At 39.4% G+C, this 17,331-nt stretch overlaps 1 protein-coding gene across 1 annotated transcript in view; it reads left to right on the forward strand.

Annotated features, from left to right (window-relative positions):
* The window catches only part of LOC146320890 (multiple epidermal growth factor-like domains protein 9), a 52,620-nt gene that overhangs the window by 17,944 nt on the left and 17,345 nt on the right, over positions 1–17,331 (forward strand). Inside the window, exons 3-4 of the mRNA XM_084729321.1 lie at positions 8,597–8,736; positions 15,468–15,617. Coding sequence (XP_084585447.1) covers positions 8,597–8,736; positions 15,468–15,617 — 290 coding nt within the window. The remainder of the gene's footprint in view (positions 1–8,596; positions 8,737–15,467; positions 15,618–17,331) is intronic.

Consider the following 17,331-nt stretch of genomic DNA (forward strand, 5'->3'; position numbering starts at 1 on the left):
TAAGCCACTAGATAGTCAGAGAGTGAGGAAGAAAGCCAGCAAACGTGACTTAATGAAACGGAAATAAAACATTACCTTGTCCATGGGCATGATTTCTACCTGAGTCAGATACATTTTTGTCAGCAATTATGGTTGTTAAACAATGAAGACAACAACTCCCATGATTCCACACTACTTCACAACGTCATCAAACTACGTCTTTTGTTATTGTTTTAATGTGAGAATTTACATAGGGTGCGTTTAATAGAAAGCGTCAGATATTACGTGATGTGACTTGATAGTTGGATGCTGGTATTCTGTTAGGATGCAGAAACAGTCTGTTAAATGTGCTGTGTTTGATGTGTGACTACCCTCCACTCCACAAATCCATTATATAACTATAATATACAAGCTGGAAAACCTTGACCAACTGATTTGGAATGCTGTTCGTCTTCCGTCTCACTGGTTCATTTACTTTCCTGGATTTTTGGACCTGTTCATGCTTGTGTTGAGGACTGAGGCCAGCAGAGCCTGGCATGAGCCGGCAGCGGTGAAGAGATCACAAGTCCTGCTGCCCTGTTGCTTAACACACCCTTTCAGGATTTGGCTGCACACCAAGCAATGCAACTAAACCTGATTAGTGTAGCTCTCTGTTTATTTTTGCCAACCATTCACCTCCTGTTAATTAAAGCGCTCATCTCTTCCCTGCCACACAGAGGATGTTTGCTACCTCATCCGACACGAGTTCCAGCCAGCGCTGCAGCAGCAGTCGCGGAATGGGGTTAAGCTTTGTCGCCCATGTAATACTGACCTACTTAACATGCAGATCTGATGCAGAGCGGAACGGTGGGGCCAGCACACAGCAGTAAAATCACACCAAAACAATAACAACCCCCTCCTCCTGGCCAACACACCACACATTAACACCAGATTACTGATCACTGAGGGACGACGCTTCAGCATCTCACGAGCATCATCTCCACTTCCAAGATCACAATCTGTCCGCCTGTCCTCCCACTACAGTGGACCTAGTGGATTTGATGAACTTTTAATAAGTGACAGTCTTGTGCTTGAGCTGTTCAGAGTCTCAGATGACGGCTCAGGAGACAGATTGTGCTGCGTTGCCACCGGTCAGTGTCTGAGTGACTGGCACAGGCACAACGGTGCATTCAAGGACTGCTACAGTGTGATTTATTTGGTGTTTGCTAATGTCATGCATTGCCTGACTGATTTACGCCACATTGGATAGTTTTCCAGCCTTGTGTTATTTGCTATTACAGCTAACTAATTGGAAAACATAACCAGTCTTGATTTTGTGCCTCTATTAAAGCATGGGGAGGTCTGATGTGAAATATGGCAACTCATGATATGCATGCCTCTTTTACTCATTCTTTCTTCCTCTCTCATCTTTCATTCCTCTAATTAACAAAAAGCTGTAATAAAGTGAAATCAAACAATTGCTCTGCTGTCACTGCAGGGATCATTAGTTATAGGTTAAAGGTTTATTACAAGGAGAAATAAGAAAAATAATTCAAAGGCAACAGACAGTCTTACCTTACAGGCTGGATGTTGCATCACTTCTCAGGTGATAAAACTGTGTGGGCAGCAGCTTTTACTTTGCTTTGCAAAGCTTTACCAGCTGATGATGAGCAGTGATAGGACTGCAACTTCTAATTATTTTCACTATCAGTTAATCTGCTAACTATTTTCTCAATAATTGCTTATCAAAAAATAGTAACAAACTACAATGTCATGTCATAATTGAACTGCACAGGTTCTTCCCAACTTCCTAGACATTGTTGCCAAAAGTAACGTTGCATAAAAAGTAAGTGTAAAAGTAGAAAATTGTAAACTGTTATGATGGCTTGCATTCCCTCGTGCTCATACTGTAGGGAGACGCCACCACCTCTGGTACTTCATTGGATTCATCTTTAGACAGTGACTGTATAGCTGTATGTAACCATCACTCCTCCAGTTTTTGGACAGTGTTCATTGTTGGCAGAGGCACTACAGTAACAGTTTTGCCAGGCCATGTGTTCAGCAGTGTCTATTGTCTGGCACACACGCTACTTTGTTTTCTTGTCACACAAACCATCAATGCAGGTCGGTGTGAGCAGCACGTGGCCTTTGTATGCTGAATATAAATGGTGTGGAAACTTACCACCGTGCCTGTTGGTCTTTGGAAGACACTCAGAGATAAAGGAAGGAGATCAGCAAGAAGTTCCACTGCTCCTCTGCAACATTCATGCTATTTGTTTTGGTTTTGGTGATGTTTTACATCACAAAGATCATTCCAGTGGTGTTCTGCCCCATTTCATTAGTGCATATGAGCAGAATGTTTGCAACCTGATGAAGGCCTTTTGTAAGCCTAACATGAACTGAAGGTTTTCACTGCATAAATTTTATTTTTTAGAACAGCTGATCTAATCAATCCAATCACAGGCCTAGAAAGTCTCAAACATGATAAAGAAATGAATGTCAAGGACAAAAAGGACCGGGGCCACTCCCAGAGGTTGGCTTTTTCATCACATCACTGCTCCCTCTGTAATGAAACCTGGGTTAAAATATGTAAATGAAAGTTATTAAAAATCCTTCCTCCCCATTACAGACAGGCCTGGTAACAGTTTCAGGCTTCTCCCTGTCTGCACTAACTGCTGATCAGGGGATGAAAACATTTTCTCTTAGCTGTATGTATGCAAAGTAAATGTAAGAGGCAACTTTGAAGGTCTCTCAAGAAGTGATGTGTCTTGTGAGGATTCCCAGTTAATCTCAGAAGTTGTTAAACTGTGAGATGTTTAGACGTAGCCCTTGTCAAAGTGTGCAGTCAGTCATGAGGCTTATATTCCACCTGTGTACTCTTGACATTTTCTCACCATGTGTATCTTTCCATGAGGAAAGCCAGACTAACTGCTGATGATGCAGCTATGTGTCATATCCTCCCTCATGCATGTGGTGTGTAGCTGTCAGAAGTTTCACATTTCTAGAGCTGATTCAATGAATGATTATTTTCATTATTGAACTACTTTCTTTCTGCAGTAGAATCTACTACATCTACTACATGAAACTGCTCACCACAAGGTCTGTGGATTATCTTGAGTAACAGGGTCATGACTAGTGCCATTTAATCTCATTGTATTGGAGAGAAGAATTTCTATGGCCGATATCTCCAAAACTCTGCAACTAATTTTTTTGTTATTCTCCCATTTGTGTTGAGGAAACAAAGTCAAAATCTATATATTTATATAATCTATATAGTTGCTTCTTCTCTGAAAGGTAAGCAAGCAACTGAGAGTCTGAACACATATAACCAGCACAACACTGAGTGAGTGCAAACCTCACTGCCATCAGATTAATTAATCTTATTTACCAAGAGGCTGATTGCATTTAGCACGGTGAATATCAGCCAATAACAATGTTCAGCTGATAAATCAGTGCATCCCTACTATACATAGTTTTTGTTTAACAATAGTGTGTTTTTTTTAATATATCAGTACAAATTGTTCAGAATTTCTGACAATGGATCAGTTATTTTCTTTGTGTCTTTTCAAATTTCTTGATTTCTATTGTAATTATTAAAGACCAACCAAACAAGTTGGATACATTACTAAACTGTATCCCTGACCTTCATTGCTAAATATCTGCACGTAGAAATACTAACAGACACTGTTCTCAAAATTAAAGAGAAAAAAATGATGATATTCTGATGTGATCACCTTACATGTGCATGAGTGGAGTTTTTCTCACTGTCTCTGTGACAGTTGGACATTATCTCTCCGATTTAATTTCATTAGGGTCACAGTGCTGCATATGGATATGTTTGTTATTGTTGTGTGTGTGTGTGTGTGTGTGTGTGTGTGTGTGTGTGTGTGTTTGTGTTTAGCTGGAAGAATGAGGACTGTTGATCTCCCAGCCTTGTCCTCAGCAGTGCCCACGCCCCAATAAACATCACCGTGGGCCTCTTCATTTGCATTAAGTGCAGTTGTTTTAACAAAGCCCTGTTTGTATGGAGACCCACGCACACGCTCATGGAAAGTGCTCGCAGTCACTCTTGATTTACTCCGATTGTTTTGAAGTTATTGTCCCCAGATTATGTCCTTGAGTCCGTTGTCTGGGTTTGAGGGCTGATCAGGCTTGACTTAGCGTTGTACTTTTCCAAGGAAATTACCTCGAGTGTGGGAGGGATCAAAGAGCCAGGGAGGATTCTGCTTTGGGGACAATCACTCGCTCTTCCCTCATGGATAAATGAGCATGCGCCCTCTTTATTAAAGAGGCAGATACACAAGATGGTGGGAGTGCAGATCCAACCTGGGAGAGACACATTTGCAAATGAAATAAATCACATGTGTATCATTGCTGAAGAGCTCAGATGTAATTGGACTGAACTTTGCTGGAGCATTCTTGGACGCATTATCCTCTGAGAGCAATCACTCTTATGTAAAACACAGAGAGCCAATAAAAGGCTTTTGTGCTCTCTGCTCTCATTTCTTGTATTTAGTTCTGTTTATAGCCTGACTGAAAAAAGAGATTTCAAGTGAATATAATTTTTTTGAAACATAAACACAATCTTCAGTTAGAATTGTGACCACAATACATGATTTGTGGACAAACACGACATGTACAGCTGTCACTGTATGGTTTTTTTTTCTGATGGCACTGAAAAAGCAACATATTCCTGCGGGACGTCATCTGATTAAAAAAATAATTTTATTGCTCCCTATGATCAGAAGTGCATCCATAGCAACGGTCTGTTCTTTATAGCAATGGTCTGTTGTACAGAAATAACATGTTGTACATCAATTACTTTAATGTACTCTGTAACCTGTGATCCTAAGGGCAGAAGGGGGGGTGGGGATGGGACATCCCATTTGGCAACATACTACACAAAAACTGTGAAAATCAACAACATATATTTACAAAAAAAAATTATAGTGTATCTAAGCACATGACCTTGAAATTTAAGTTGTTTTGAATCCAGTCACTCCTTGTAGTTTTTGAGATATGACCATTTCTGTATCATACTATATTTAGGCACATGAGGTTACTCATTTTAGTTTTTTTTTTCACAAAATCACTTGAGGAAATACAAAAAAAAAAAAAAGGATGCTATTAAAATCTATAGCTTCATGCTTTGACCAATTTGAAAATGTAAATGGATTTGTGCTGAGCTCAGCTACTTTAAGTGCCATAAAGGAAATTATAAAATTCCACTGTGGCTTAAGAGAAAACAATCTGTATGTTCTGGACAGTCATCTTGAATAAATCCTTTAAAAACAACAGGGAAAAAAGAAATAAGTTACAGACCTTAAATGTTATAACCAACCAATCAGAATGGAGCCATGTCATAAACCTTGATATATCGAGGTATATATGTGCAGTAAGTTAATATCAGCTGATATATAGTTACAGTTATAGTTTTGTTAAAGGGATAGTTCACCAAAAATGAAAATTGAGTCATTATCTACTCACCCTCATGCCAATTGAGGGTCAGGTTTATTTTCATAGTCTGCAAAACTCTGCTGGAGTTTCACAGGAAAATAGTGGTGCAGAAGCTTCCAAACAACGGAAATGAATGGTGACCAGTTCTCAAACACATAAAACAGCTGGGGAAAAAACACCAAAATGCCTTCATACTGCTTGTCTGGCATAATCCAAGTCTCCTAAAGTCCTGACATGCTGTTTGCACACCATCACAAAACACACACCCAGTTTTGACTGTGCATGTGAACGTGGCTCCAAGCTAAGGATCTACAGTGAAGATTCAGGTGTAAATAACATTTTTTAGTCACCTTGGAATGTTGGAGCTTTAGGAGACTTGGATTACACCAGATGAGCAGTATGGAGGCATTTTCTGTTTTTATTCTGTTGTGTTTTTTATGTTTGAAAACTGGTCTCCATTCACTTCCATTGTTTGGAAGCTTTTCAGCATGAGGGTGAGTAGATAATGACTGAATTTTCATTTTTGGGTGAACTATCCCTTTAATAAAACAGGGCTGTCTGGAGCCTTTCTGGAGCTGTCTCATCTCACTGTCTCATAACAGTGTCTGGTCACGTCTCTGTGATGTGTTGTAATTTGTTGGAAAATAATGTGACAAATATATTCAAACCATTTAACTTTATATTGTATTATAATAAAGCCACATTTACACGTCATTTCAAGTGTCTCATATCCACATCACATCCAGATGCTACTAATAAGCTGTTGTTTACACTTAGCCACACACATACGTCTCCACTGGCCAGATCATGAATGTGATGCCCCGGGGCTACAGGTTAATAAGCATCAGCCCTGTTCCTACCCCAGAGGATGGCCCTAATGCACCTGAAGCCCTCATCCTTAACCCCAACAGACAGAAATGCAGTGTAGGTTGCCAGATAAAAACTATCAATAAACTCAGAAATGAGTGGCACAAAAGTAAGACAGAAGTGGACACTAGTCTGTCTGATCATTCCATGGTTGCACTTATCAGGGATCAGATAAATGCTACAACAGTGCTCTACACTCTCTGTCTGACTGTGTTGAGATCAGTGGGGCTGCTAATTAGAATCAGTGGAGCTGCTTTCTGCCTGACGCTTTAATGTGACAGGGAGACAGATGGCTGATTTCAGAGTATTCTTACATCCATTCAGCTGCCGTCACTACAGGAGCAGGACCCAACATGCACGCTGTGGTTCATGGGTTACTTCTTCTGTAGGAAGGACTGAAAACTGCACAGTGAGGTTTTGTTTTGGAAAGACAAATATTTGAATATTTCAAATGTAATTGTTCAATGAATTGATCACAGTGTGTTGGATTTGTTGTACTGGGGTGGCAACAGAAATCTCTGAACTAGGCCAAAAAAACTGAAATAGTCCTCAGTGAGCCAAGTCAGTTATTTATTTATGTATTTGTTTATTTGGTCATGGATAGAGCTGCAACAATTAATCAATTATTAATTGATGTTATTTGATAACCACTAATAAATAAAAATTTGTACAGAGGCAAGTAAAAAGGGGGCTTTGGGAAAGCAGTGAAAAAAAAAACTCAGTAATGTTAAACCCTGCAAACTCTGGACACTTTCTGTCATTGTGTCTGGCCTGTCTTTTCCTCCGTTTTGCAATCCATGCCATCAAATCATGTCTTCTTCCTCACGTCACATGTCCCCAGTGTAAGCTCAGTGTGTGACAGTAATGATCATGTGTGTAAAACAGTGCGCTGTATGTAGTTGTATGGATTGAATGGAGCTTTGATGATTAGAGTTGGCTTTAATCAAGTTAGTGGACTTTGTTGAGGAATAGTTTCGGACTTAGTGGTAGGGGAGGTTTTGGTGTACTGATCTCTCCAGACAGGTGTGATGATCTGATCGCAACAGTTCATGCTAATTCAGTCAATTCTGCACAACCTTGCAAATTTGTCCAATCACTGCAACTTTTCTGCACGTTTTACCAATTGTCTTAGCTCCCTGCGAGTTCCACCAATCATAGCAGTCCCCTGTGCAAACATCATACGTGTACGTCCCAGTGAACCAACTCAATTATTATTATTGTATTGTAATTCTTTCATTGTATTATTTTTGTATTTTTTCATTTTGCCATGGCTAGAGCTGCAGTGATTAATTGAATAATCAATTTTACATTTTAGTATTTGTTTAATAAAAAAAAAATTAAAAATTGTTTGATACCAGCTTTAAATGTGAATATTTATTAGTTTCTTTGCTCCTTTATGACAGTAAACTGAATATTTTTGAGTTGTGGACAAAAAAAGACATTTGAGGACATCATCTTGCGCTTTGGGAAACACTGATCAACATTTTTCACCATTTTCTGACATTTTATGGACTAAACCACAAATTGATTAATTAAAAAAAAAAAGGTCAACAGTTTAATTGACAATGAAAATAATGGTTAGTTGCAGTCATAGTCACAGGCACTGAAAAGACCACAATGTTATTTGTTGTTTTTGAATTTATAAATTCTCCTAATATGTTTATATTTTATAATTCTATGTTTGCTGTTTTAGTTTGAGCTCCAAAAAGATTTTGCTTCTATGTGAAATACTCTCAGATGCACCTCTTCATTTACAAATAAAGCATATTTTGTTAGAGTTTGTGTAATCTCGTGCCTTTTCGTGGGATTAATTGGAACACTTAGAGAAGATTATGGCTTTATTCTCCCCGGAAAAAGTTGCCTTTGATTTGAAACAGCGTAAAGACATCAAAATGTTTCACAACAGTTGTGAAATTTTTACACGACAACAATCATTTTGTCTACAGCCAAAATGAAAAACATACTGTAGGGGCAGTGCAGTGAGGTGCAGGACACCACTCTTCAACACTGTCCAGCAAACAGGCCAAACATGGCAGTGGCTCTGGACGGTGAGGGACTGAGGGAGCCTCCCACATGCATACCTGGAGCAGACTTATAGAGAACAGATGGGTGGATGGATGGGAGAACCTGCAGGAAGTCAAGTGTGGAATCACCCCAACAGTCTGGACATCAGCTGTCATGACTACAATCCAACAAGCAGACACGCAGACAGCTCCCGTCACATGTTCAGCTCGGTGTTCTGTACATAAAGTGCTGTCTCTGGGAGTGTGTTTTGTTACACTGTTGATTGTGTCTTCTGCTCTGCCTCTTCCAGCTCAGGGATATGTGTGTGCAAGACGGGAGTGTATGGACCCAAGTGTGATGAGTGCCACCCGGGTTTCTTCCACTTCAGCAGCACTGGCTGCCGGCCCTGCCAGTGTCACAACCACACCAACTACTGCCATCCACAGTCCGGTGAGTCTGCACACCACTGATGCACTGGGTCATTCAGCTCATTTAGCTTTGATGCAGTGACCTTTTTTTAGAGTGTTTTTTACAAGGTGGGCTACAGAATTAATATAATTCAAAGGGACAGTTCACCCCAAAATCAAAAGTACACATTTTTCCTCTTATCTGTAGTGCTATTCATCCAGCTTAATAGTTTTGGTGTGACTTGCAGAGTTTTGGAAATATCAGCTGTAGAGATGTATGTCTTCTGTCCAGTATAATGGAACTAAATGGCACTTGTTCTGTTCAAAGTACCCAAAAAATTTCATGTAGGAACTATTTTCTTTCTGCCAAACTACACTCGCCAACTGCATCACCACACTAGCTAGCTCAGACGCTTGTTTCTTTCTGAGTGATTGTACGGTGGGTGGGTCATACGAGCCAAGTGCCATCTAGTGCCATTATATTGGAGACAGCTGATATCTCCAAACCTTTGCAACTCCAACTATACAGATGATTAATAGTACTACAGGTAAGGAGAAAAATATGTATTTTTAATTTTGGTGGTAAACTGTCCCTAGATTGACCTTGTTATGACTCCCGTATCATCCAAACAGCAAAAAATCTTGTTGATTCCCCTTTACAACCCAAACAGTGACATCTCTGATGTACTGGAGTACTGTAATGAAAGGAGCAGGTGAATCTGCTCCTTTCAGCTGGCAGCTCCTCCACAAATGGACTCTGCATGAGAAAGCTGAAGCTTAAAGGGATAACCCAAAAATGAAAATTCAATTATCATCTACTCACCCTCATGCCGATTGAGCATAGGGTTTATTTTGTTAGTCTGCAAAACACTGCTGGAGTTTCACAGGAAAACAGTGTTGCAGAATTTCCCAATCAATGGAAGTGAATGGTGACCAGTTCTCAAATGTAGAAAACAACACAAATGCCTTCATACTGCACATGTGGTATAATCAAAGTCTCCTAAAGTCCTCACTTGCTGTTTACACACCATCACAGCACACACACCCAGTTCAGGCCGTGTGCATGTGAACATAGCTCCAAGTTAAGGATCTACAGTGAAGATTCAGGCTAAAAAAATTGGTGAAAATAACATTTTTGGCATGTTGGGGCTTTAGGAGACTTAGATTACACCAGATGAGCAGTATGGAGGCATTTTATGTGTTTATTTTGTTGTTTTTTATACATTTGAAAACTGGTCACCATTCACTTCCATTATTTGGGAGACACTGTTTTCCTGTGAAAACAGTGTTGCAACAGTGTTTTGTGGACTGAAAAACTAAACCTGGTCTTTAATTGACATGACGGTGAGAAGATAATGAATTTTCATTCATTTCATTTTTGGGTGAACTATCCCTTTAACAGTCCAATCTTTGCCAGTGAAATGCTCATTGTGTCCCCACAGTCCTAAATGTCACTGTGTGCAGGTTAACACCTCAGCATTATACATGTACCATAATCTGTGTTTGGTTAAAGACTTTTGAAGCACACAAAGCCTCCGGTTTGTCTAAAGTAAATATTTACTGTGGAGCTACAACAGAAGGGTAAAGTCGGCTGGTGAGAAGGAGCTTGAGGAAAGTAGGGAAGGTGCTGAATCAGAAGCAAATGTTAAAAATATAGCAAACCACAGATTTAGTTTGCAGTCTGCTTTGCAAATGATTTAAGGTGGATTTATCGTCCTCTGTCCCCCCAGCAGTCAGGCTTTGAGACTAAAGCTTCAGCTAGTGACAGGCAGGAGGAAAGGTGGAGGGGGACAGCGTGGTGGTGGGGGCTAGTTTTAGAAGCCATATGTCTTTCCAGTCTAATACAGGGGCAGATGGAGTGCTGTAGCCTTGCCTGGGCTCAGTGTTCACAGTGCTGTGGATTAACATAGCTCAGGTTTGACAGCTCCCTTTAAAGACTGACCCCAGCTTTCCCCAGGGCCGCTTACACAACACCACATTGTGCTCATGCAAATTCGACAGTATCCCAAACACTGTGGACCTCAGAGAAACATGACAGGGACTCGTCATTTCCAACACAACAGGGCTAGAATCTCTCCACACTGACCTGCTGTTAAAGACTCAATAAAAACATTTTTAACAAAAGATTTCTGATTTGATATTCACCTCTGAACCGTGACTACACATGGTTAAACCTGGTCTATAAATCTGTTTGGATGCATTAAATCCAACTGTTTTACTTTAGAACAATAAATCTAAACTTTCAAGGGATTATTTGAAGTGGAGTTGTATGAGGTTCTTATCAATAGTCAGTGTATTAGCTACAGTAACCAGGCCCAGTTAGGATGAGCAGAGTGGGGCACCAGCACATAGAAGCTAAGTAATGTGCTGCTGTGGACAGGGTCGCTTAAAAAGGTCCAGCTTAAAAGAACCAGTACTAGTTTAAGTCTACGCTATATTGAGACTATTTTTACCACTTTACCTTGCAATTAGACAGCTTTTTCTGATGGGAAGCTGCTCTCCAAACCAACCAAACTCAACAGGCGAAATCTGAAATTTGCGTTTGTAGAACACAGGAATTGCTGGACTACCACTGTGTCAGTCGATTAGTTTGTTTGTGTTATTGTGTGACTTTGGTGAATCTCACCCATCTTTTCTAAACACCAAAGTCCCACAGTAACACAAACAAACTGACAGATCAATAAAATGGTGGACCAGCAACTCCTGTGTTCTGTGAATTAAAAGGACTGATTTTGCCTGTGGAGCTTGGTTGATTTGGAGCTTTTATAACTGTGTTTCCTGCCAGAAAAAGCTGTCTGATGGCAATGTAAAGTAGATCTGCAATGATTAATCATTTGTAATCAATGATTAATGAATTATTAGATTGATTCTCAACTATTTTGATAATTGATTAATTGGTTTGAGTAATTATTTAAGGAAAAAGGTAAAAAATCTCTCATTCCAGCTGAAGATTATTTGGTTTCTTTCCTCCTCTCTGACAGTAAGCTGAATATCTTTGAGTTGTGAGCAAAACAAGACATTTGAGGACGTCATCTTAGGCAAGGGGTAGGGATGATAACAATTCATTGATAATCAATTAATTGACCGCTAAGAATTTAATTGATCCACTATCAAATAAACATCTGAAATATGTAGCTCTTGATATGTTTCATAGGCTACACTCTTAGAAATAAGGGTTCCAAAAGGGTTCTTCTTGAAGGGCTATAGTTCTCCTCACAACAGTTTGCTTCTGATAGGGTTTGGTAAGGGTAAGACTAAAGGGTTCCATTAAGAACCCTTTTCATCCAAAGAACCTTTTTTGGAAGAAAGAGTTCTTCAAGGATTGTTGAAATCCTTCAACTCTTTCATCAAGGGTTCTTTGTACCATAACGTGAAACAGTTCTCAACAGAACTGCCTGGGTTGATTCTAGATAAACCCCATGGAATATAAAAAGGTTTTTGGTAGAACCTCTTGGTGCTTTCTTGTTAGCACACTTTAGAAAGGTAGAAAGGTTCTGGATAGAGCTTCCAGAGAGGGTTTTAGGTAGAATCATTGCAATATAAACCTCTCACAGGGGGTTCTAGATATAACCCTTTATGTTGGGTTCTAGGTAGAACTCTTTGAAAGGGTTCCAAGTGAGCTTTTATAAAAAGTTCTAACAAGAACCAAAAATGGTTCTCCTATGGGGAGCTGAAGAACACTCTATGGTTCTAGTTAGAACCATACACCTTTCTAAGGGTGTATGTAACACTGTGTTGCTGTTCCACAGCAGTACATTGCTCAGCTTCCATGCTGATGTTCTTCTCTGCTTCTCCAAACTGGGGCATACTTCATACAACCCCCTTTCAAATAATCTGTACTGTCCCTTTAATTTAATGTCATTTCACTCAGAAAACCCATCATTTATCAACTAAAGTGGTGTGGAAGCTGTTATTTCTTATCACTGGTCACAGTTTGATCTGTAATTTGCAGGTTTTACTGCACTGATTCTGAGTCAGTTTCCTGCAGCTAATTTATTAGCAGCTCTTTTGTTGAAACTGGGTTAATTCTGGGTTGAAAGAGTCTTCCAAGGCTCATAGTTGAAACCACTGTTATGCAGAGTTATAGCAATCTGGGCGGTCTGTGGACAGGTTTAGTCATGTCGACATATTCTCTATCTCTGACCACAGAGGCACAACAACTCAACCACAGACACCCTCACAGATATTTACTATTAGATCAATTAATCACTTCAGTCTGAGAATATCACTTTTTTGTTTTATCGAAGAAATTAAATAATATGGCAGTGAATATGCAGACTTCATGTGATATATGAAGACCTTATTTCTCAAATGTCTGAGTGCCTTTGAACACACCAACAATGGGTTTTGAAAACCATGTTTGCAGTGAGTGATTTGCACCCTTTCTTGCTCCGGGTTTCACCTCTCAGGTATCACCCAGGCTGTCCCGTCTTTCTGATGGAGCCTGTATGCAGACTGAGAAAATACTGCAGACAAGACTCATCTGCATGTTTGAAAGAATCACTGAACTTATATCTTAATTTACACTTAATATTCTCTGTAAAACACACTAAAATTGAGCACCACGCAAAGATAAATGACAGTGCTCTTTGTTGTACAGATGCAAATATAACATGATTGATTAGAAAGTTATCTATCAAGGCAAATAATGTGATTTTAAATAGGGCAAGCACATTAATAAAACTTAAATTTAAACAGTATTTCTAATTTATTTATACCACCATTATTATGTAAATTTACATTATGTATGTAAATTTGTTAGATTGATATAAAAGCATAAAAATGTTTTTCTTCTCACTTTAGAGCAACCCCCGACCCCCCCCCCCCCCCTACAAAATGTCTGTTTGTGTATGTGGTTATTTTTTTGAGACTGGATATGATTTTTGTTTTTCCTTTTCTTCTGTTGGATCTCAGTGAGATTCTTTGATCAAGTAAAGGCTTTAAGCCATTGATGTTTAAAACATAATCCATGTCAGACATTCAATCAGAAGGGCTTTCTGCATCCCCAAATCTTCAAACTAGTGCTGTAACTAACAAATATTTAATCTGTTGATGATTTCCTCTATTAATAAATTAGTTGTTTGGTACATAAAATGTCAGAAAATGGTTAAAAATGTTGATTAGTGTTGTCCAAAGACCAAAAGTCTTGTTTTGTCCTCAATCCAAAAATATTCTGTTTACTATCAGAGAATATTCACATTTGAGAGGCTGGAATCAGAGAATTTGTACATTTATTAATTCAAAATGTGTCAAAATGATTAATCAATCATCAAAATAGTTGGCAATTAATGTGGTGATTGATTTGTAGTTGATTAATGGTTGCAGGTCTAAATTCCATCATGGTCACCTCTCCAAACCTGTACCTGCTCAGTCAAACACAGTGATCTCCTTGATGGATGTACCTTAGCGCTCTATGAAGGTTGCCAAGCAAAGGAAAGCAAAGAAACTTTTTTTCGTACGAGTGTTTCCCAGACTGTCCCTTAGTGAGTGCCATTAAGGATGAGCTGCTAAGGTAGATCATAAGCTGTAAGCTTTCACCGCGGTGCACACATCATAAAGGCTCATAAATGATGTTTTTACATAACAAGTGTTGCCATTATCATTTTACCTCAATATAATATTACAACAAAGAAAGCTATGACTACTAAAGATCATCTGCTTCATCTGTTATAAGAGACCAGATGAGGCTTTGTGATAGTTCCAATAAATACGTAACTTATAGTCTACAAAATATAAAATAGTATGAATGGGGACATATGACACAGTGTGAGAGTTGTTGAAAGGTCAGGATAAATGATAGAGCTAAATGAGTAAATGAGTTTGTTCTCATACAAACAAAAGGTCTGATACAAATTTGTCACACAGTAGGCACCTGTAACAGCATATCCATGTTTAATTGCAGTGTGTATGTGTGTGCATGTGTGTGTGTGTGTGTGTGTGTGTGTGTGTGTGTGTGTGTGTGTGTGTGTGTGTGTGTGTATGTGTGTTCTCTGTCAGCACTGTGCTCCTCCGCTGGCAGTGTTCAGCTCTCAGGGTCAGTCTGGGCTTCAGGCCAGACCCATGTCCTCAGTTAGCTCCATTACATTCAAAAAAATCCACAATTTTTCACAAAGTGGATTAGAATTATGCAAAGGTTCTATATTTTTAAGTCCACTATCATGTTAATATCCAGGTCAAATGACACAGAAACATTGTTTTCATAATTAATTTTCATGAAGTTCATTTTAAATCAATTATGTAATTTGCAAGTAGTCTAGATGTTAACTATACTGCACCTGTCTATTTGACAAGCATAATGTTGGTCTAATAAAGCTAAAACTGTGTCAGGATGAATGGAGCATCACTAAGTTCACACTGTCCTTCTACATGTAAACCTTTCAGGAGGTTTATCTTAGCTAAGGAGACTCTTAGAAACAGCTCATAAGCTAAAAGAAGACTATAAGGTACAATTTATGATGCACAGAGAGTAAAGGAGACCAGAATTTTCTAATCAGGCATCTGACATGGAATCTATTAAACAGGATGGAAACATTTTAAAACATGCCACTATTATCATGACTCTAATGTGCTTTATGTGTCTGTTTTTCAGGATCATGATTGAATAAACTATAGAGATATTAATGAGACAAGGTTTTGATGATTATCATTAGGCAGCCCTATTCATATCCGCACACTGGGATGATTTTGCAGTGACCAACCTGAGATGAATTAAAAAATGTTGGTTTTCTTTTGCCTGGTAACAGTAATCATGTGACCTTTTGTTCCGTCTTCCAGGAGTGTGTCTGAACTGTGAGGGCAACACCCAGGGATCCAACTGTGAGGAGTGCAAGCCTGGTTTCTACCGCAGCCCTGGAAGTGCCCAGACCGAAGCCTGTGCACCATGTCCCTGCTCCAACTCCAGCTCCACCGGCACTTGTCACACTGGTCAGTCCCTGCCCAGCAGACACTTAGCTCAGTTTCTCACCCTGCAATTAAGCAGCATCATCTTCACCGGCTCACACACAATTCAGTCAGAGAGTGTTGTCTTGATGGTGTGTGTGTGCTGTACATGAGTTCTGTTATTTACTTTATTAGACAACTGAAGAAAGAAATGTTTGCTCTTTGATCCTGGAGATCCTGACAGTGATGATGTCTCAGAGAACATTCTCCACTGTCAGACTGCTCTGTATCAGAGCTGTAAATATCTACGTGACTTCATGTTGTCTCCCTTTGGCCAGTTATCCAAAGTAATAAGAGAAATGCAGCCAAACATGACAAGGACAACACATTGCACATTGTATGCTGTATACATGACAGCACAATACAGTCTGACACATAGTTAGTAACAAGAGGAGCACTACATGTGAGCACACAAGAAATATGGGAACTAGAGCTGCAATAATTACTCAATTAATTAGCTGCCAACTATTTTGATAATTAATGAATCATTTTGGTTATTTTTCAAGCAAAAAATGTCAAACATTTTCTGGTTCCAGCTTCTTAGATGTGAGGATTTTCTGCTTTTCTTTGTCGTTTAAGACAGCAAATGAAGAGTCTCTGGGTTTTGGACTGTTGGTTGGACAAAAGGAGAAATCAGGAGATGTCACTTTGGGCTCTTGGAAATTGTGAAGAGCATTTGATATCTATGCAGTTAGCATATGACGATGTCCATAATGATATCATTATTATGTAGCACAAGTTTGGTGGTCACTTCACCCTCCCCTTTCAAGAATGTAGGAAGACCTACACTCAAACCAGAAAAACTCTTTAGAGACAGTGTTTGTCTGTTACAGTAAAATCTACTGGAATTACTTTCTTTCTACGAGAAACATCATGGTCCAACTATTCCTTGAGTAGTTGGACCATGATGTTTGGAAAGAGACACTGGTTTAGAATTTTTCAAATGTATTTTTTTGGTGCTTTGAGCTCCCCAAACTGAGTGCCATTTTGTCCCATTATATTTGAGAGAAGGCAGACATCTCTATGGCTGATATCTTGAGACCTCTGCAGCTCACACCAAAACTATCTAGATGGATAAACCGCACTGTAGGCCAGGGGGAACAATATGTATTTTTGATTTTGGGGTGAACTGTTCCTGTCACAGTGACAGTGACAGTCAGCATTTAAGGCATTACCAGCTCAGACCCACCACGGACAGTGAGCAAAGCTGACATTTAAATTCAGTTCCATTAGTGGGCTGAATGGCCTTTTTCACTGGTTTTAAGTACCATTCACATGAATAGTTAATGAATCGACACATTGCTAGATGTTTGGCACTGCAGAAAAAAAATCAGCTCTCCAAATTTTTCCAAAAACTGTTAAATTGATCTATTAGTTCCACTCTCTCTCTGTGAAGAGAGAGCATTTATATATCTGCCTCACAACCACCCACATGATTCTTCACAGCACGCCCCCAAGTGACCAAACTAACTGAGATTTTGACCGTCTGTTTGCAAAAGTGCAGATATGTACCTCTAGTTTGGCTTCGACAGCTCTCTTCAAACAGCACCCCCCATGTGCAGCAACATGTTCTATGACTACTCTTAATTCCCACGGTTTTGTCTCACAGGCTGCATGTCTGTGGTTCCTGTGTGTGCATGTCTGAATTTCAGGCCTATGTGTGGGCAGTCCCCATAATTGAGCGAAAGAAGGGATCAAT

Source organism: Lutjanus erythropterus, chromosome 10 (genome assembly GCF_056507025.1).
Source record: "Lutjanus erythropterus isolate fLutEry1 chromosome 10, fLutEry1.hap2, whole genome shotgun sequence".
Lineage (NCBI taxonomy): Eukaryota > Metazoa > Chordata > Actinopteri > Lutjaniformes > Lutjanidae > Lutjanus > Lutjanus erythropterus.